The 21,846-nt window shown below is 48.1% G+C and overlaps 1 protein-coding gene across 9 annotated transcripts in view; it reads left to right on the top strand.

Moving 5' to 3' along the window:
- Nucleotides 1-21,846, top strand: part of LOC124044230 (lysine-specific demethylase 6A-like) — a 100,864-nt gene that overhangs the window by 60,243 nt on the left and 18,775 nt on the right. For all 9 annotated transcript variants that reach the window (XR_006840457.1, XR_006840458.1, XR_006840459.1 and 6 more), the window contains 10 exons: nt 3,801-3,899; nt 4,338-4,557; nt 5,083-5,241; nt 6,458-6,580; nt 6,861-6,938; nt 13,032-13,139; nt 13,302-13,748; nt 14,175-15,040; nt 18,974-19,103; nt 21,712-21,817. Coding sequence is in view for 6 of the 9 variants with exons in the window: in XM_046363820.1 (XP_046219776.1) it covers nt 3,801-3,899; nt 4,338-4,557; nt 5,083-5,241; nt 6,458-6,580; nt 6,861-6,938; nt 13,032-13,139; nt 13,302-13,748; nt 14,175-15,040; nt 18,974-19,103; nt 21,712-21,817 (2,336 nt within the window). In the remaining 3 variants the exon portion in view is untranslated. The remainder of the gene's footprint in view (nt 1-3,800; nt 3,900-4,337; nt 4,558-5,082; nt 5,242-6,457; nt 6,581-6,860; nt 6,939-13,031; nt 13,140-13,301; nt 13,749-14,174; nt 15,041-18,973; nt 19,104-21,711; nt 21,818-21,846) is intronic.

The raw sequence follows: 21,846 nt of genomic DNA on the forward strand, positions 1-21,846 counted from the left end.
GGTGTGTGTGTTTGTCCCAGCTGTGTGTGTTGTGTCCGTGTTTCCTCTGATGGCGTTTGTAGTTGTCCCAGTGTCCCGTAGTGTAGTCACACTCAGCACAGCCATACGGCTTCTCCCCCGTGTGTCTCAGCATGTGTCTCTTCAGGTTCATACTCTGGTTACAGCTGTAGCCACACACAGAGCAGTGGAACGGCTTGGCTCCAGAGTGAATCCTCTCATGACGCCTCAGGTTGGCCAGGTTCCCGCAGGCGTAGGCACACTGGGGACAGCGGTAGGGCTTCTCCCCCGTGTGGACCCGGAGGTGGCGTTTCAGGTTGTCCAGGTGGGCCGAGGCGTAAGGGCACTGAGGGCAGCGGTGGGGCTTCTCCCCGCTGTGGGTGTGGGCGTGTCGGGCCAGGTGGTTGGGGTAGAGGGAGAGGAAGGGGCAGAGAGGGCAGCGGTACAGCTTGCTGGCCCCCGGCCGGACTGTGTGCGAGTCTGTGTCAGTGGGGCTGGAGGAGCCTATATCCTTAGAGAGGACAAACTCAGAACATTGACTACACATCAGTTCTCTGCCCTCCGCCTCTCTCTCTCCTTCCAGGGTGAGGCCACAGGAGCGACAACAGAGGGGGAAGAGGAGATCAGGGAGAGGGGGGGAGGGAGGGAGAGGCTACCCCCCCTAGGGACTGGAGGAAATCAGAGTCCTTCCTCACACACACTGTCAGGTCTGACAAAATGGCATCTTCACCGTTTTCTCTGTGTTTTCGTCTGCTGCGTCTCTTCAGTGTGTGTGTGCGTTGCGGCCGGGGCTGAGGCTCCTGGCTGTGCGAGCGCTGGTGCCTCCGCAGGTTCCCCAGGGAACTACAGGCATAGCTGCAGGCGTTGCAGAGGTAGGGCTTCTCCCCGGTGTGTGTGCGCGTGTGTCTCTGCAGGTTGACCCTCTGTGTAGAGGCGTAGGGGCAGTGGGGACAGCGGTAGGGCTTCTCTCCGTCATGGGTTCTCATGTGGCGTTTGAGATGGTTGGAGTAGCGAGAGGAGAAACTACACAGAGAGCACGTGTACAGCTTCATGCAGACTTCTTCATCACCCGCCTTACTCCTCTTCCTGTTCTTCCCCCCACTGGATTGGACAGCCGGGGTTGGCTCCTCCCCCTGTGAGGTATCCTCCATGGCTGTGTGTGATTCTGATTGGAGGCCCTCTTCGCAGCTCAGGCAGTAGAGTCCCGCCCCCAAGTCAAGTCCTGCTCCCAGGTCAAGGTCGGCCCCCATCAGTTGGCGGCACCCCTTACAGGAGAGGAATGCTGGGAAGGCTGAGTCACCCGAAGCTGGAAGGCTGGTGCCGTCATCACTCAGAGAGAACACTGTCATACCTGTGTCTCTGTCCAGCCCCATGATCTCTGTGACTCCAAACTCACAGAGCTCTCCACTAAGCAGGAAGTCACTGTCCAGAACCAGGCATCCTGGTTCACACTCCACACCGTCTAATTTGACGGGCTGTGGGTTTGATTGTTTTCTCCTTGGCATTCTTGCTCTTTCTCATGTCACATTGCCTGTGAGCATCAGGGGTGAACCAGTTGCATACACAGCTCGAGCAAGACATTCATCAGCATTTCTCTGTTTCTCCATTAAGTCAAAAACCTTCAGATTCCAGGAGGACCATGAGCTGTTGCTATCGATACGGTGTCTGATTCATAATTTTCACCTCGAATAGAAGTAGAGGGACTTTTGTCAGAGGTTGCTTGTTGTGAGCGCTGAGGGAACTTCATGCACTTGGCCAGATGATTCAGCATCTTTGTTGCATTCTTCACATATGATTTGGAATAGTATTTGCAAATGTACACAGCTTTTCCTTCTATATTAGCGGCAGTGAAATGTCTCCACACATCAGATAGGGCCCGTGGCATTTTCCTGTAAAGATGAGAAAAACCCCAAATACAATTCCATGTACAGATAAATAGTTAAGCAGTTAGATTAAACAACTCCTTTGTAAGATACATGTTTTAAAATGAAACATGTATTGAAACAAGTGAATTAACACTCCTCAGTTAGCAGGCTCAAGCAAGCTAAAACTAACTAGCAGAAATTGTTTTGATTTAAAATAATTTAGAAATTATTTAAACACACTTTGCTGTAGGCTACTATTTACTAATTAACAAACAAAAAATGTATGTCATATAAAATATATATATACAATTATCTATAAGGTCCCTCAGTCGAGCAGTGTATTTCAAGCACAGATTAAACTACAAAGAACAGGGAGGTTTTCCAAAGCCTCGCAAAGAAGGGCACCTATTGGTAGATTGGTAAAAATAAGAAAAGCAGACATTGAATATCCCTTTGAGCATGGTGAAGTTATTAATTACACTTTGGATGGTGTAATAATATACCCAGTCACTACAACGATAAAGGCGTCCTTCCTAACTCAGTAGCCGGAGAGGAAGAAAACCGCTCAGGGATTTACCATGAGGCCAATGGTGTCTTGGAAACAGTTACGGAGTTGAATGGCTGTGATAGGAGAAAACTGAAGAGGGATCAACAACATTGTAGTTACTCCATAATACTAACCTAATAGACAGTGAAAGGAAGGCAGCCTGTACAGAATAAACATATTCCAACACATGCATCCCTGTATCAACAAGGCACTGAAGTAATACTGAAAAAAATGTGACAAAGCAGTTCACTTTTTGTCCTGACTGCAAAGTGTTATGTTTGGGGCAAATCCAATACAACACTGAGTACCACCCTCATCATGTCATGGGTATATTTGTAATTGTTAAGGACTAAGTAGTTTTTTCAGGATAAAAAGGAATAGAATGAAGCAAAGCACAGGCAGAATCCTAGAGGAAAACCTGGTCGTCTGCTTTCCACCAGACACTGGGAGATGAATTCACCTATCAGCAGGACAATAACCTAAAACACAAGGCCAAATCTACACTGGAGTTACTTACCAAGAAGACAGTGAATGTTCCTGAGTGGTCCAGTTACCGTTTTGACTTAAATCTACATGAAAATGTATGACAAGACCTGAAAATGGTTGTCTAGCAACAATCAACAACCAATTTGACAGAGCTTGAAGAATGTTGAAAAGACCAATGGGCAAACGTTGGTGTGGAGAAAGCTCTTAGAGACTTACCCAGAAACACTCACAGCTGTAATCGCTGCCAAAGGTGCGATTACAAAGTTTTGACTCGGGGGTGTGAATACAGATATTTCTGTATTTCATTTTCTATAAATGTGCAAACATTTATAAAATCATGTTTTTACTTTATCATTATGCGGTATTTCGTGTAGATGGGTTGTGTTGTAGCAACAAAATGTGCATTAAGTCAAAGGGTATGAATACTTTCTGAAAACACTACAGATTGACCTTTTTTTGTTTAGAATTTTACCCCTTTTTTCTCCCCAATTTCATGGTATCCAATTGTTTAGTAGCTACTATCTTGTCTCATCACTACAACTCCCGTACGGCTCGGGAGAGACGAAGGTTGAAAGTCATGCGCCCTCCGATACACAACCCAACCAAGCCGCACTGCTTCTTAACACAGCGTGCATCCAACCCGGTAGCCAGCCGCACCAATGTGTCGGAGGAAACACCGTGCACCTGGCAACCTTGGTTAGCGCGTGCTCTGCGCCCGGCCCGCCACAGGAGTCGCTGCTCCCTCTCGGTCTCACTCTTGCTCCCTCTCGGTCTCACTCTCGCTTCCTGTCGGTCTCACTCTCGCTCCCTCTCGGTCTCTCACCTCTTGGTCTCTGACGGTCTGACAGTATCTCTCTCTTCATACTCATATTGATAGTACTAAGCATAATGTGTGTTCTCTCCAGGTGCTACTCCAGTATTGGGAAAGTCCAGGATGCCTTCATCTCCTACAGACAGTCCATTGACAAGTCTGAGTCCAGCGCTGACACCTGGTGCTCCATAGGGTAAGACCTGACACTGCAGCCAGCGTGTACTCACCTATCATCTGTCTGTAGGATCCTTGGAGAAGTCTTAAATGATTACTCAATCTGAAGGCTTGTAGGTGTTGGCCATGGCAACAGGAGGGAGGTAGTGGTCCCTAGAGTTAAATATGGATAGACTTGGCGTGTGGCCACTCGAGGGAGAGAGGACACTAAAAACTCCATGCACTCCCCCCTCTCCCCCTCACTTGTTCTTTCTCACGTTCTCTCTTCCTTCTTCCCTCCCTCCCCTCTCTCCCACTCCTCTCTCTCCCACCCCCTCTCCCCCCCTCCTTCTCTCTCCCGCCCCTCTCTCCCCTTCCTTCCCCTCTCCCTCCCTCCCCTCTCTCTCTTCCCTTCCTTCCTTCCCCTCTCCCTCTTTCCCTCCTTCCCCTCTCTCTCCTCCCCCCCTCCCTCCCCCAGTGTTCTGTACCAGCAGCAGAACCAGCCTATGGATGCTCTGCAGGCGTACATCTGTGCAGTGCAGCTGGACCACAGTCATGCGGCTGCCTGGATGGACCTGGGCACGCTCTACGAGTCCTGCGGGCAGCCGCACGACGCAATCAAGTGTTACATCAACGCCACGCGCAGCAAGGCCTGCACCAACACCGCTGCCCTCATACACCGCATTAAACTGCTCCAGGTAGGCAGGGACGCAGAGAGGGAGGGATACATACACACACATGCAGAGATATGTAAACACACACACACACACCAAGCAGAAACAAATGATTTGACTGGCTGTTTTCTGTTAAACGTAGTGCTGTGTGTTGTGTTGCAGTGTGTGTATGTGTTTTAAAGCCAATGACATTATTCACTCTCTGAAAGAGTTGTATTTTATACATGTGTGTGTCCCTGTTTATTGTACAGGCTGTGATTATTCAATTTTTTTATTTGAATCATTGAGATATGATCACTGATTCATATTGATGTCATACTACACATTCTCACCAGTAATCGTAAGACATAATGTCATGACATTGACCATTCTTTGAGTGATTATTTTCATTTGACCTCATCTCATCTCTGGAGAGGCTGTATTTAATGTGCAATTACCTAATAGTGTAACAAGGTGCTCGGTCAGCAGTGTCCGTGGGTTGTCCTAACATAACGTAGAGCAGTACTGAAATACTGAAATGTGTCTTTATGCCCCCCCCCCCTCCTATAGGCTCACCCTCAGACAGGTAGTGTTGCGGGGGGGAAGGGTGGTAAAATGCTTCCTAGTATTGAGGAGGCGTGGAGCCTGCCCATCCCCGCTGAGCTCACCTCCAGACAGGGGGGCCTGAACACTGCAGCAGGCAGCCCAGGGCCACAGGCACAGCAGCAGGTGAGACCTCTAGAGACCCCCCCAGATAACAAACCCCTGCTACTACTACTACCTAAACTAACCTGTCCCGGTGCATCTTAATAGCCTTCATCTTTCCTCGTCTTCCTCCCCTCATTGGCACTGATCTGCAAATTCAGCATTGTTGAATAGAGTGGATGCTCTGTAGCCTTATCTGCATTCGCCTGACCGTCTAGAAACGTTTTGTATCAGTGCAGACAAACCAAAGGAGTTGAGAGAATCCCCCTCACAAACACTAAGCTCACATACGGTACATTTAACTAGGTGTGGTTCATAATACAGTAGATTTACCAGGTGTAATTCTCTGTGTGGTTCATTATACAGCAGTACAGGTCATAAGTCAAGTCACTTTTCTCACCCCATCTCCTCACCCTGACTAGCTGTTGGACATGACATGTACAGAATGAATGTAAACTACTGATATGCTGTTTATCTGTTAGTGACTATGAATATTTCATTCATTGTCAACTTGTATGTGTTGTCTTTTTTTCTTGGATGACTGTTTGACATTAAAACGACCTTGGCACCAAAGGTTTGATGGTAAACGGTGGTAAGCCAGATATTTTTGTTTCTTATGTTTCATCGCATTCCTCTTGCCAAGAAAAAAAGACTTCACACAGTTTGTTGGCTCTGAGATTCCTGATGAGAAGTATCACTTAGGTTGTTGCCAGGATTGTGGCATCTGCTCTGACCCCCTCCTCTCTTCCCTCCCCCCATAACCATCCCACTCCTCTCCTGCCTCCCCCCTATACCCTCCTCTCCTTCCTGCCACCCTATCCCCCTCCGACTCCTCGCCTGCCTCCCCCTATACCATCCTTTCCTTCCTGCCCCCCATCACCCCCACACTCCTCACCTGCCTCCCCCTATACCCTCCTCTCCTTCCTATCCCCCACCCCCCACTCCTCACCTGCCTCCCCCTATACCCTCCTCTCCTTCCTGCCCCCCCCCACCACCCCCCCACTCCTTACCTGCCCCCCTATACCATCCTCTCCTCCCCCCCACCACCCCTCCCACTCCTCGCCTACCTCCCCCTATAACTCACCCACTCCTCGCCGGTCTCTCCTGCCCCCATACCCCTCATCTCCTGCCCCCTCTATAACCCTCCACTCCTGCCTTCCCCCTCCTCTCCTGCCCCCCCCCCCCCCATAACCTTCCTCTCCTCTCCTGCCTCCCCCTCCTCTCCTGCCCCCCCCCCCAGGCATGTAAGCCCCACCAGGGAGGTGAGGGAGGCCAGGTGCAGACACAGGTCTCTCCCCATCCAAGCCACACTGACAGTCAGGCCAGCCCTGCCAAGAGAAAATGCACCACCAGCCCAGCTAAGGTAGGATTCAGTCTTTTACCCACCCAACTGACCCTATTCATTAAGGCATTCATTCAAATGTGTTTCAACGGATAACTAAAGTGAGTGTTTCTTATTGGACATGTCCAGGTAGTCCTGCCCTTTTTCAGTAAGTTTTCATCCATGTGGTGCCTTTACAATCCAGCTCTGGTACTAAAGCCTAGGAACTGTCCACTCCATCACACAACTGGTGAACGCATAAAGGAATGACGCTGAATGAAACATTTAGATTGACGAGCGTCTCTCTTTTCTCTGAGCACAGAGTGGTGTCGACTTGTGGACAAACGACCCGGTACAACAGCAGATCCCCAGCTGGTACCTAACGCCACAGAGACTACAGGTGGGTATTTGTTAACCCCTATAGGTCTAAGCCCATAAATTGCCATATCTACTAAGTTAACATATGTAATTGTTTTAAGATGACGATGAAGCCATTTGATTGTGAAATAAAACATAAATATATCTATTAGAGGTCGACCAATTATGATTTTTCAACGCCGGTATTGATTATTGGAGGACCAAAAAAAGCCGATACAGATTAATCGGCCGATTTTATTTATTTATTTATTATTATTTTTTTGTATTTTTTTGTAATAATGACAATTACAACAATACTGAATGAACAATTATTTTAACTTAATATAATACATCAATAAAATCACTTTAGCCTCAAGTAGATAGTGAAACATGTTCAATTTCGTTTAAATAATGCAAAAACAAAGTGTTGGAGAAGAAAGCAAAAGTGCAATAAGTGCCATGTAAGAAAGCTAATGTTTCAGTTCCTTGCTCAGAACATGAGAGCATATGAAAGCTGGTGGTTCCTTTTAACACGAGTCTTGAATATTCCCAGGTAAGAAGTTTTAGGTTGTAGTTATTATTGGAATTATAGGACTATTTCCCTCTATACCGTTTCTATTTCATTAACCTTTGACTATTGGATGTTCTTATAGGCACTTTACTATTGCCAGTGTAACCATATAGCATCCGTCCCTCTCCTCGCTCCTCCCTGGGCTCGAACCAGCAACACAACTGCAACAGCCACCATCGAAGCAGCGTTACCCATGCAGAGCAAGGGGAACAACTACTATAAGGCTCAGAGCGAGTGACGTTTGAAACGCTATTAGCGCACGCTAACTAGCTAGCCATTTCACTTCGGTTACACCAGCCTCATCTCGGGAGTTGATAGTTGATAGGCTTGAAGTCATAAACAGCGCAATGCTTGACGGACATCGAAGAGCTGCTGGCAAAACGCACGAAAGGGCTGTTTGAATGAATGTTTATGCGCCTACTTCTGCCTACCACCGCTCAGTCAGATACTTGTATGAGCAGTCAGATTATATGCAACGCAGGACACGCTAGATAATATCTAGTAATATCATCAACCATGTGTAGTTAACGAGGGATTATGATGGATTGTTTCTATAAGATAAGTTTAATGCTAGCTAGCAATTTACCTTGGCATACTGCAGTCTCATTTTGGAGTGCAACGAGAGAGAGGCAGGTCTTTATTGCGTTGGGGTAGTTTACTGTAAGGTTGCAAGATTGGATCCTCTGAGCTGACAAGGTGAAAATCTGTCGTTCTGCCCCTGAACAGGCAGTTAACCCACTGTTCCTAGGCCGTCATTGAAAATAAGAATGTGTTCTTAACTGACTTGCCTAGTTAAATAAAGGTATATATAAAAAATGGCAAATCGGTGCCAAAAATACCTATTTCAGATTATGAAAACTTGAAATCGGCTCTAATTAATCGGCCATTCCGATTAATCGGCCGGCCTCTAATATATATATATATATATATCTCAGCAAAAAAAGAAACATCCTCTCACTGTCAACTGCGTTTATTTTCAACAAACTTAACATGTGTAAATATTTGTAAGAACACAAGTTTCAACAACTGCGACATAAACTGAACATGTTCCATAGACATGTGAATAACAGAAATGGAATAATGTGTCCCTGACCAAAGGGGGGGTCAAAATCAAAAGTAACAGTAACAGTCAGTATCTGATGTGGCCACCAGCTGCATTAAGTAAGGCAGTGCATCTCCTCCTTATGGACTGCACCACTTTTGCCAGTTCTCGCTGTGAGATGTTACCCCACTCTTCCACCAAGGCCCCAGCCCTCACCCTCCATTCCAACAGGTCCCAGCCGTGCTCAATGAGATTGAGATCCGGGCCCTTCGCTGGCTATGGCAGAACACTGACATTCCTGTCTTGCAGGAAGTCACGCACAGAACGAGCAGTATAGCTGGTGGTATTGTCATGCTAGAGGTTCATGTCAGGAAGGGTACCACATGAGGGAGGAGGATGTCTTCCCTGTAATGCACAGCGTTGAGATTGCCTGCAATGACAACAAGCTCAGTCCGATGATGCTGTGACACACCGCCCCAGACCATGACGGACCCTCCATATCGATCCCGCTCCAGAGTACAGGCCTCGGTGTAACGCTCATTCCTTTGAAAATAAACGTGAATCCAACCATCACCCCTGGTGAGACAAAACCGCGACTCGTCAGTGAAGAGCACTTTTTGCCAGTCCTGTCTGGTTCAGCGATGGTGGGTTTGTGCCCATAGACTACGTTGTTGCCGGTGATGTAAGGCAGGTCCTCACCAGACAACAGGCCTACACACCCCCAGCCCAGCCTCTCTCAGCCTATTGCGGACAGTCTGAGCGCTGGTAGAGGGATTGTGCGTTCCTGGTGTAACTCGGGCAGTTGTTGTTGCCATCCTGTACCTGTCCCGCAGGTGTGATGTTCGGATGTACCGATCCTGTGCAGGTGTTGTTTACACGTGGTCTGCCACTGTCCGTCCTGTCTCCCTGTAGCGCTGTCTTAGGCGTCTCACAGTACAGATATTACAATTTATTTCCCTGGCCACATCTGTGGTCCTCAGGCCTTGTTGCAGCATGCCTAAGGCATGTTCACGCAGATGAGCAGGGGCCCTGAGCATCTTCCTTTTGGTGTTTTTCAGAGTCAGTAGAAAGGCCTCTTTACTGTCCTAAGTTTTCATGACTGTGACCTTAATTGACTACAGTCTGTAAGCTGTTAGTGTCTTAACGACCGTTCCACAGGTGCATGTTCATTAATTGTTTATGCTTCATTGAAGAAGCATGGGAAACAGTGTTTAAATCCTTTACAATGACGATCTGTGAAGTTATTTGGATTTTTACAAACAATGTTTTAAAGTGTTTGTATCTGAGAGATATATAAGTCAGGATTTGTAGTTATATATTTTAGATCCATATTTTGTCATCATTTTTTTCACTCATTTTATCAATTTGACGGACATTCTGACTTTGAAGAAGTCTTCTCACAAAACCAACTGTCCAGACCAAATTGTTGGAGCTACAAACAAATGTCACCAATAACACAAATAGGGACACTCTCAATGGTAGGTCTCTAGTATAAACACAGGGGGAGCTGCAGCTCAACGGTAGGCCTCTAGTATAAACACACAGGGGAAGCTGCAGCTCAATGGTAGGTCTCTAGTATAAACACACAGGGGGAGCTGCAGCTCAACGGTAGGCCTCTAGTATAAACACACAGGGGAAGCTGCAGCTCAACGGTAGGTCTCTAGTATAAACACACAGGGGGAGCTGCAGCTCAACGGTAGGTCTCTAATATAAACACACAGGGGGAGCTGCAGCTCAACGGTATGTCTCTAGTATAAACACACAGGGGGAGCTGCAGCTCAACGGTATGTCTAGTATAAACACACGGGGAGCTGCAGCTCAACGGTAGGTCTCTAGTATAAACACACAGGGGGAGCTGCTGCTCAACGGTAGGTCTCTAGTATAAACACACAGGGGGAGCTGCAGCTCAACGGTAGGTCTCTAGTATAAACACACAGGGGGAGCTGCAGCTCAACGGGTAGGTCTCTAGTATAAACACACAGGGGGAGCTGCAGCTCAACGGTAGGTCTCTAGTATAAACACACAGGGGGAGCTGCAGCTCAACGGTAGGTCTCTAGTATAAACACACAGGGGGAGCTGCAGCTCAACGGTATGTCTAGTATAAACACACAGGGGGAGCTGCAGCTCAACGGTATGTCTAGTATAAACACACAGGGGGAGCTGCAGCTCAACGGTAGGTCTCTAGTATAAACACACAGGGGGAGCTGCAGCTCAACGGTATGTCTCTAGTATAAACACACAGGGGGAGCTGCAGCTCAACGGTAGGTCTCTAGTATAAACACACAGGGGGAGCTGCAGCTCAACGGTATGTCTAGTATAAACACACAGGGGGAGCTGCAGCTCAACGGTATGTCTAGTATAAACACACAGGGGGAGCTGCAGCTCAACGGTAGGTCTCTAGTATACACACAGGGGGAGCTGCAGCTCAACGGGTAGGTCTCTAGTATAAACACACAGGGGGAGCTGCAGCTCAACGGTAGGTCTCTAGTATAAACTCACAGGGGGAGCTGCAGCTCAACGGTATGTCTAGTATAAACACACAGGGGGAGCTGCAACTCAACGGTAGGTCTCTAGTATAAACACACAGGGGGAGCTGCAGCTCAACGGTAGGTCTCTAGTATAAACACACGGGGAGCTGCAGCTCAACGGTATGTCTAGTATAAACACACAGGGGGAGCTGCAGCTCAACGGTAGGTCTCTAGTATAAACTCACAGGGGGAGCTGCAGCTCAACGGTATGTCTCTAGTATAAACACACAGGGGGAGCTGCAGCTCAACGGTATGTCTAGTATAAACACACGGGGAGCTGCAGCTCAACGGTAGGTCTCTAGTATAAACACACAGGGGGAGCTGCTGCTCAACGGTAGGTCTCTAGTATAAACACACAGGGGAGCTGCAGCTCAACGGTAGGTCTCTAGTATAAACACACAGGGGAGCTGCAGCTCAACGGGTAGGTCTCTAGTATAAACACACAGGGGGAGCTGCAGCTCAACGGTAGGTCTCTAGTATAAACACACAGGGGGAGCTGCAGCTCAACGGTATGTCTAGTATAAACACACAGGGGGAGCTGCAGCTCAACGGTATGTCTAGTATAAACACACAGGGGGAGCTGCAGCTCAACGGTAGGTCTCTAGTATAAACACACGGGGAGCTGCAGCTCAACGGTATGTCTAGTATAAACACACAGGGGGAGCTGCAGCTCAACGGTAGGTCTCTAGTATAAACACACGGGGAGCTGCAGCTCAACGGTATGTCTAGTATAAACACACGGGGAGCTGCAGCTCAACGGTATGTCTAGTATAAACACACAGGGGGAGCTGCAGCTCAACGGTATGTCTAGTATAAACACACGGGGAGCTGCAGCTCAACGGTATGTCTAGTATAAACACACAGGGGGAGCTGCAGCTCAACGGTAGGTCTCTAGTATAAACACACGGGGAGCTGCAGCTCAACGGTATGTCTAGTATAAACACACAGGGGGAGCTGCAGCTCAACGGTAGGTCTCTAGTATAAACACACAGGGGGAGCTGCAGCTCAACGGTATGTCTAGTATACATTTACATTTAAGTCATTTAGCAGACGCTCTTATCCAGAGCGACTTACAAATTGGTGCATTCACCTTATGACATCCAGTAGATGTAGTCACTTTAAAGTAGTCACTTTACAATAGTGCATCTAAATCTTAAAGGGGGGGGGGGGGTGAGAAGGATTACTTATCCTATCCTAGGTATTCCTTAAAGAGGTGGGGTTTCAGGTGTCTCTGGAAGGTGGTGATTGACTCCGCTGTCCTGGCGTTGTGAGGGAGTTTGTTCCACCATTGGGGGGCCAGAGCAGCGAACAGTTTTGACTGGGCTGAGCGGGAACTGTATTTCCTCAGTGGTAGGGAGGCGAGCAGGCCAGAGGTGGATGAACGCAGTGCCCTTGTTTGGGTGTAGGGCCTGATCAGAGCCTGGAGGTACTGAGGTGCCGTTCCCCTCACAGCTCCGTAGGCAAGCACCATGGTCTTGTAGCGGATGCGAGCTTCAACTGGAAGCCAGTGGAGAGAGCGGAGGAGCGGGGTGACGTGAGAGAACTTGGGAAGGTTGAACACCAGACGGGCTGCGGCGTTCTGGATGAGTTGTAGGGGTTTAATGGCACAGGTAGGGAGCCCAGCCAACAGCGAGTTGCAGTAATCCAGACGGGAGATGACAAGTGCCTGGATTAGGACCTGCGCCGCTTCCAGTGTGAGGCAGGGTCGAGCTGCAGCTCAACGGTAGGTCTCTAGTATAAACACACGGGGAGCTGCAGCTCAACGGTAGGTCTCTAGTATAAACACACGGGGAGATTCAGGATTCAAAATGACGTCAGTGTTTGACGCTGTGGAGCATCAATCAGCTTTACTGGGTTTTAATTCGAGTAATTTTAGACTCAGCCCTTTTCCAAAGCAACTTGAGGACTGAATAGTAAGAATAAAAGTCTTAAGAGAAACAATTCAGAATGTAAATCGTTAAGGATGGTTCTAAATACCTTTCCCTCCACCTCTAGCTCCTGGATCAGCTCTGGACCAACCGGACCAGTCTGAAACCACCACAGGTACAGATGCTGGATCAGCTGGAAAAGCAGTTCTCCCTCATGCAGCAGCATCAACAGCAGGTACATACACACACTCAAACAAACCTGTGGCTTTATGTATGAATAACTTAAGCCATCGTTCCATTCCAGTGTTTAAAGACATTTGGAGTGCTATATATAAGAAAAGGACGTGCTAGTACAGGTTTTCTGTCTCTCTTCCATCTCTCCGTTTTTATTTTCTAGGTGAAACAGCAGGCAGCAGGCCAGTTGTGGCCCACACAACCCAACGGCCCCTCGCTATCTCCAAACTCCCTCCCCTCACCTCACCCCCTCTCCCGGGCTTCACCTATCAGTCACACCACAGCCCACCCTCCCTGCACTCCTCAGCCAATGGCCAACGGACCTTTATCTTTATGTCACCTGGGACAGCTGGGTAATCAGAAGGCGGGGACCATGGGCAATAATCACACTCCCGGTTTACCGGGTGCAGGGACTTTACCGGGGGGTCTAACGGAAAGTGGCGGGAGTAACAGAAACGTGCCTTACCTGCAGCAGAACTGTCTACCTCACAACTGCGCAGCCGCTAGTGATACCAGTACCCCTACCAGCAACAACACCAGTCACTGCAGTAACAGTACCAGTAATGCAGAGGAGGCCTGGAAGAGCCAGCAACACACCAACTCCCCAGAGGTACATATTGATGGTACTGTCTCAGTTGAGCTGCTCATATTGTCTGTCTAATCTCCTTCGTTCTAGCTCTCTTTTAGCACTCACTCTTTCTAGGACTCACTCTTTCTTGTTTTGTCTCACTCTCTAATGTTCATTGCTGTTTTGTCTCACTCTCTAATGTTCATTGCTGTTTTGTCTCACTCTCTAATGTTCATTGCTGTTTTGTCTCACTCTCTAATGTTCATTGCTGTTTTGTCTCACTCTCTAATGTTCATTGCTGTTTTGTCTCACTCTCTAATGTTCATTGCTGTTTTGTCTCACTCTCTAATGTTCATTGCTGTTTTGTCTCACCCTCTAATGTCCGTTGCTGTTTTGTCTCACTCTCTAATGTTCATTGCTGTTTTGTCTCACCCTCTAATGTCCGTTGTTGTTTTGTTTCTCTGTCAGGGGCTTCACAAAGGTCCAGGTTCATATTCGGCAGGTCCCAATGGAGAACACCCTTCCTCCCCCTCCCATCCTACCCAGGCAGCTGGCCCTGGTTCTCAAAGTCTAAATCAGGTCGGACATTCCACCGGGCCCTGCCCTGCCTCCTCTTCCTCCTCCTGTTCCTCCCTCTCCTCCTTCTCCTCTTCGCCACAGAGGGGCGGTGCCTCAAACTATCTCCCCTCCTCTCCCCTCCCCTCCACCACCACTACCTCAGGGGCCCAAACCAAAGAGACCACACCTTTAGGAAGCAGCAGCGGATTGGCTAATCACATCCAGCAGGGAGCGGTGACCACCACGTACAGCTCGGAGAGCCAATCCCAGCCCGGCTCTCCTCCTCCGGACGCGTTCAGTTCAGACGACCCTCAGCTCTCAGCCTTGCTCAGAGGAAAGGACAATAATAAGGATGATGAAAACCACGATAGTAATAATAATCATCATCATCGTGGTGTTAATCAAGGAGCCACCACGGACGATAATATCAAGGTCAACAACATCCACCCGGGTGTCCACCATGGAGGTCCCAAACCCCTGTCGGAACACTCTGTGGCGTCCTCGCCCCTCTCAGCCATGTCCGTCACCACCCCTTCCCCCCACCGCTCCACTAACCCCCCGACAGCCAGCAACCTCGCCAGCCTTAACAGCAGCCCATCCAACAGAGGAACCACCGGTACCACCACTACCCCACAGGTCAATGGTAAGGGGCTAGAGGACTCTCGCAGCCCAGTCAAGGTGGATCCCACTGAGCTGTCTCACAGAAGGCCAGCCCTGGCCTCATGGTCCTCAGTATCCATCTACCCCAGCTCAAACCAGGTGCTCAAAGCATGCAGGTAGGACATCATATCCTTCTGTCACATCACACTTCAATTGTAGCCCATTTGCGTTTTGATCGGAGTGTATGTATGGATGTGGTAAAGTCTGTATTGTTATGCAGTGTTTCATTGTAAATGTCATACTAACTAGAGTTCACTGTCTGAGTCAAATGGAGCTGACTGGTGTGGCTGACTGACTGGTGTGGCTGACTGACTGGTGTGGCTGACTGACTGGTGTGGCCGGCTGACTGACTGACTGGTGTGGCCGACTGACTGACTGACTGACTGACTGACTGACTGACTGACTGACTGACTGACTGACTGACTGACTGACTGACTGACTGACTGACTGACTGACTGGCTGACTGACTGACTGACTGGTGTGGCTGACTGACTGACTGACTGACTGGTGTGGCTGACTGACTGACTGACTGACTGACTGTGTGGCTGACTGACTGACTGACTGATGTGGCTGACTGACTGACTGACTGACTGACTGGTGTGGCTGACTGACTGACTGACTGGTGTGGCTGACTGACTGACTGACTGACTGGTGTGGCTGACTGACTGACTGACTGACTGACTGACTGGTGTGGCTGACTGACTGACTGACTGACTGGTGTGGCTGACTGACTGACTGGTGTGGCTGACTGACTGACTGGTGTGGCTGACTGGCTGGTGTGGCAGGCTGGCTGAGTTGCTGATGACTTATTTATTTTGGTGAAAAAGACAACTGTGGTTTGAGTTGCCTCTTGAAGGTCTTTGTGCTGTAGCCAGCCAGCCTGGCCTTAAGGGCCTGTAGCCCTTAGTTAGCCTTTAGTTGGTGGCAGGTAGCCTAGTGGTTAGAGCGCTGGACTTGTAACCCGAAAGGTTGCTGGTTTGAAACCCCGAGCTGACAAGGTAAAAATCTGTCGTTCCGCCCCTGAGCAAGAATTCAGAGGGGTTTGGTTAAATGTGGAAGACACATTTCAGTTAAATGCATTCAGTTGTACAACTGACTAGGTATCCCCCTTTCATTAGTTAGCCTTCTAGTTAACCCTTGGTTAGCCTTTTAGTTAACCCTTTAGTTGGCCTTTTCGTTAACCCTTTAGTTATCCTTTTAGTTAACCCCTAGTTAGCCTTTTAGTTAACTCTTTAGTTAGCCTTTTAGTTAACCCTTAGTTAGCCTTCTAGTTAACCCTTTAGTTGCCATTTTAGTTCACCCTTTAGTTGGCATTTTAGTTCACCCTTTAGTTGGCATTTTAGTTAACCCTTTAGTTAACCCTTTAGTGAGCCTTTTAGTTAACCCCTAGTTAGCCTTTTAGTTAACCCTTTAGTTAGCCTTTTAGTTAACCCTTTAGTTAGCCTTTTAGTTAACCCTTTAGTTAGCCTTTTAGTTAGCCTTTTAGTTAACCCCTAGTTAGCCTTTTAGTTAACCCTTAGTTAGCCTTTTAGTTAGCCTTTTAGTTAACCCCTAGTTAGCCTTTTAGTTAACCCCTAGTTAGCCTTTTAGTTAACCTTTTAGTTAGCCTTTTAGTTAACCTTTTAGTTTGCCTTTTAGTTAACCTTTTAGTTAGCCTTTTAGTTAGCCTTTTAGTTAACCCCTAGTTAGCCTTTTAGTTAACCCTTAGTTAGCCTTTTAGTTAGCCTTTTAGTTAGCCTTTTAGTTTGCCTTTTAGTTCACCCTTTAGTTGGCATTTTAGTTAACCCTTTAGTTTGCCTTTTAGTTAACCCTTAGTTTGCCTTTTAGTTAACCCTTAGTTAGCCTTTTAGTTAACCCTTAGTTTGCCTTTTAGTTAGTCTTACCTGTTACGTTCCGCTCTGGGTTACCAAATAGTTGTTTCATTGTTGTGCTCATTAGGGGGCGGCAGGTAGCCTAGTGGTTAGAGCGTTGGACTAGTAACTGAAAGGTTGCTAGATCGAATCCCTGAGCTGACAAGGTAAAAATCTATCATTCTGCCCCTGAACAGGGCAGTTAACCCACTGTCTTTGTAAATAAGAATTTGTTCTTAACTGACTTGCCTAGTTAAATACAATCAATAAAAAGTGTAGATCTGAAGGACCTGTACATGATGAACATGGCAGATCTCCACTAGCTTTCCTCTCTGATAGGCTAGGGGGATGTCCTCGGGTGGACACCAGTGACTAGGCTGGGCCCTAGGGGATGTGTCTGGATGGATGGGTTATTTGTTAATAGCACATCTGTTTAGGGGCTGTGCTTTGGCAAAGTGGGTGGGGTTATATCCTTCCTGTTTGGCCCTGTCCGGGGGTGTCCTCGGATGGGGCCACAGTGTCTCCTGACCCCCCTGTCTCAGCCTCCAGTATTTATGCTGCAGTAGTTTATGTGTACATCTAGGGTCAGTTTGTTTATCTGGAGTACTTCTCCTGTCCTATTCGGTGTCCTGTGTAAATCTAAGTGTGCTGTTCTCTAATTCTCTCCTTCTCTCTTTCTTTCTTTCTCTCGGAGGACCTGAGCCCTAGAACCATGCCCCAGGACTACCTGACATGATGACTCCTTTGTCCCCAGTCCACCTGGCCATGCTGCTGCTCCAGTTTCAACTGGCCTGGGCCCTAGGACCATGTCCCAGGACTACCTGACATGAGGACTCCTTGCTTCCCCAGTCCACCTGGCCATGCTCCTGCTCCAGTTTCAACTGTTCTGCCTTACTATTATTCAACCATGCTGGTCATTTATGAACATTTGAACATCTTGGCCACGTTCTGTTATAATCTCCACCTGGCACAGCCAGAAGAGGACTGTTAATGCTCTCTCTAATTCTCTCTTTCTTTCTCTCTCTCGGAGGACCTGAGCCCTAGGACCGTGCCCCAGGACTACCTGACATGATGGCTCCTTGCTGTCCCCAGTCCACCTGACTGTGCTGCTGCTCCAGTTTCAACTGTTCTGCCTTATTATTATTTGACCATGCTGGTCATTTATGAACATTTGAACATCTTGGTCATGTTCTGTTATAATCTCTACCTAGCACAGCCAGAAAGAGGACTGGCCACCCCACATAGCCCGGTTCCTCTCTAGGTTTCTTCCTAGGTTTTGGCCTTTCTAGGGAGTTTTTCCTAGCCACCGTGCTTTTACACCTGCATTGTTTGCTGTTTGGGGTTTTAGGCTGGGTTTCTGTACAGCACTTTGAGATATCAGCTGATGTACGAAGGGCTATATAAATAAATTTGATTTGATTTGATTTGATTTAGTGTTTACAGGAAGTGGCCAGGAACTGACAGGGTTGTAGAGTTCCTGAGCAGTAAGCCCTGTGTGTACACAACCTAAGCCATAGCTGTTATTCTACTGTACATCTACAGTTCTGTATATGACTGGAGCTTAGCTTCTCTAGGCTTCTTTCTCTTACTGAAGCACTTCAATAGGCTGTTTACACAGGCAGCCCAATTAGAATCTTTCTTTTTTTTCCTCACTATTTGGTCTTTAGACCAAATTTTCACATCAGATTTATTTTTTCCCCAAAGCACAGGGGGAGTTTTTTCCCCAAAGCTGATCTGATTTGTCAAAAGTCAAATAAAAACTGTTTAGCCATAGTACCAGTTAATCTGGAATCTGTTTTAACGGTGATCTGTTTTCCACTCCACAATGCATGTCCAGACTCCAGATTCACCGTGTTGGTTTGTGCTGCTGCTCTTAGCTGAACAGTGATCTGTGCTGTCTCACCTAGCCAATTAAAGAGGAGAGATGGGATCTGTGCTGTCTCACCTAGCCAATTAAAGAGGAGAGATGGGATCTGTGCTGTCTCACCTAGCCAATTAAAGAGGAGAGATGGGATCTGTGCTGTCTCACCTAGCCAATTAAAGAGGAGAGATGGGATCTGTGCTGTCTCACCTAGCCAATTAAAGAGGAGAGATGGGAGAGATACAACAAAAAGCATTGTTATTGGAGCAGTTTAAAAATACTGTTTCTGAGGCCTGGTGTTTTCTCTATCACCCCCCCCCCCCCCCCTGTGTCTTTAGGAACCTGGGGAAGAATGGCCTGTCCAGCAGAAGTATCTTCCTTGATCAGTGTCCCCCGCCCAGGCCCCCCCAGCCCCCCTCACCCTCGCTGCCGAAGGACAAACTCAACCCCTCCACACCCAGTATCTACGTGAGTAAATAGCTGTGAGGGTTTTTACTCATGTCTGTATGTTGGGATTAGGGTTTCCGTTAGCCTGTAATAGTCGGCTTTTGGACTATTTTTATTTTTAGAAAAGCAGATGAATGAAATTGGCGCTGGCCAATTGTCCGGGAGAAGAAGAAAAGAAAAGATCCCTCTTGAATTTGCAGAATTTAGTGGAATTAAATTGGTGTGTGTGTGTGTGTGTGTGTAGGCTACAGTATATTCATTATATATCTTATTTATCACATGCATACAACATACAGATACAGAGGAGCAGTAACTCTGTCAGACAGTGTGAGAGCTGCTGCTGCAGCATCTCAAACAACCATCAGAAGGCAGGCCTCATCAGCGTGAGAGCTGCTGCTGCAGCATCTCAAACAACCATCAGAAGGCAGGCTTCATCAGCGTGAGAGCTGCTGCTGCAGCATCTCAAACAACCATCAGAAGGCAGGTTTCATCAGCGTGAGAGCTGCTGCTGCAGCATCTCAAACAACCATCAGAAGGCAGGTTTCATCAGCGTGAGAGCTGCTGCTGCAGCATCTCAAACAACCATCAGAAGGCAGGCTTCATCAGCGTGAGAGCTGCTGCTGCAGCATCTCAAACAACCATCAGAAGGCAGGTTTCATCAGCGTGAGAGCTGCTGCTGCAGCATCTCAAACAACCATCAGAAGGCAGGCTTCATCAGCGTGAGAGCTGCTGCTGCAGCATCTCAAACAACCATCAGAAGGCAGGTTTCATCAGCATGAGAGCTGCTGCTGCAGCATCTCAAACAACCATCAGAAGGCAGGTTTCATCAGCATGAGAGCTGCTGCTGCAGCATCTCAAACAACCATCAGAAGGCAGGTTTCATCAGCATGAGAGCTGCTGCTGCAGCATCTCAAACACCCATCAGAAGGCAGGCTTCATCAGCGTGAGAGCTGCTGCTGCAGCATCTCAAACAACCATCAGAAGGCAGGTTTCATCAGCATGAGAGCTGCTGCTGCAGCATCTCAAACAACCATTAGAAGGCAGGTTTCATCAGCATGAGAGCTGCTGCTGCAGCATCTCAAACAACCATCAGAAGGCAGGTTTCATCAGCGTGAGAGCTGCTGCTGCAGCATCTCAAACAACCATCAGAAGGCAGGTTTCATCAGCATGAGAGCTGCTGCTGCAGCATCTCAAACAACCATCAGAAGGCAGGCTTCATCAGCGTGAGAGCTGCTGCTGCAGCATCTCAAACAACCATCAGAAGGCAGGCTTCATCAGCGTGTCACACGCCACTTTGCAATGAGCTGACGGCAGTAGGCTGTGACTACTTAAGTGTTTGAAACCTGAACATTTTAAAACATATGAGGCATGTCTTCAAAGTAGCCTATTAGATCTCCTCTCTTTCTACATTTCTAACAGCTATTTGAATCTCTGTCACCGTTTGAGTGACAGGCGCCCTTTTGACACTGCTTTCCTGCCGTTTGCATTATGGAACAAACATTCACTTGTAGCCTACTACTTACTGCCTTGTGCGCATTGCTGCGCTTGTAATGTGAATAAATAATAGCTTATTCATATTTTAAGATAAACGTTCTGATCTGTTGCGTCAGACTCGTTACTTTTTAAAGTTGCATCCTCGACCTGTTAATCTGTATTACCATATTCTAAGTGTGATGTCACTCGGAGCACTGTGGGTGGACGCCCTAATCAGGTTATGCATATGGGTCCGGCAGATTTCTCCAATGTCCGGTAAATTTATAATGTTGCCGGTCAAATATCCTGCGCCTCATTTTCCTAACAGAAACACTGGTTGGGATTTCATTCCTGTGCTTTTTACTCTCTCAGATAAATGTAGTTGTCGTTCCTACTGGCCTGGGCTCTATGGCTGGCCTGGGCTCTATGGGTGGCCTGGGCTCTGTGGCTGGCCTGGGCTCTATGGGTGGCCTGGGCTCTGTGGCTGGCCTGGGCTCTGTGGCTGGCCTGGGCTCTATGGGTGGCCTGGGCTCTATGGGTGGCCTGGGCTCTGTGGCTGGCCTGGGCTCTGTGGCTGGCCTGGGCTCTATGGGTGGCCTGGGCTCTGTGGCTGGCCTGGGCTCTGTGGCTGGCCTGGGCTCTATGGCTGGCCTGGGCTCTATGGTCTTAGTGTTTATTACAACTAATGGTCTAGTTTGCATTTCAAGTCAACATTTAGGGCAGCTGGTGGTTAGAGGTGGGCTGGTGGTTAGAGGTGGGCTGGTAGGCTAGTGGTAAGAGCGTTTGGCCAGTAACTGAAAGGTTGCTGGTTCGAATGCCCGAGCTGACGAGGCTCTGTCGACGTGCCCTTGAGCAATGCACTTAACCCTAATTGCTCCTGTATGTTGCTCTGGATAAGAGCATCTGCTAAATGACTTAAATGTAAATCATCTGGTAGTCAGTTGGTTACAGTTTGGTAGTGTGGTTTGGCTATACTCGACATTAGAGAGAGAGAGAGTGTGTGTGTGTGTGTGTGTGTGTGTGTGTGTGTGTGTGTGTGTGTGTGTGTGTGTGTGTGTGTGTGTGTGTGTGTGTGTGTGTGTGTGTGTGTGTGTGTGTGTGTGTGTGTGTGTGTGTGTGTGGTCTCTGATCTGTCTGTTTCTCCCATGGTGTGTAGCTGGAGAATAAGAGAGATGCCTTCTTCCCTCCGCTTCACCAGTTCTGCACCAACCCCTCCAACCCTGTCACTGTCATCAGAGGGCTGGCCGGGGCGCTCAAACTGGGTGAGTTACACGCGCGGCTGGCAGTCATA

The sequence above is a fragment of the Oncorhynchus gorbuscha genome, linkage group LG09, assembly GCF_021184085.1.
Source record: "Oncorhynchus gorbuscha isolate QuinsamMale2020 ecotype Even-year linkage group LG09, OgorEven_v1.0, whole genome shotgun sequence".
NCBI classification, from domain to species: Eukaryota; Metazoa; Chordata; class Actinopteri; order Salmoniformes; family Salmonidae; genus Oncorhynchus; species Oncorhynchus gorbuscha.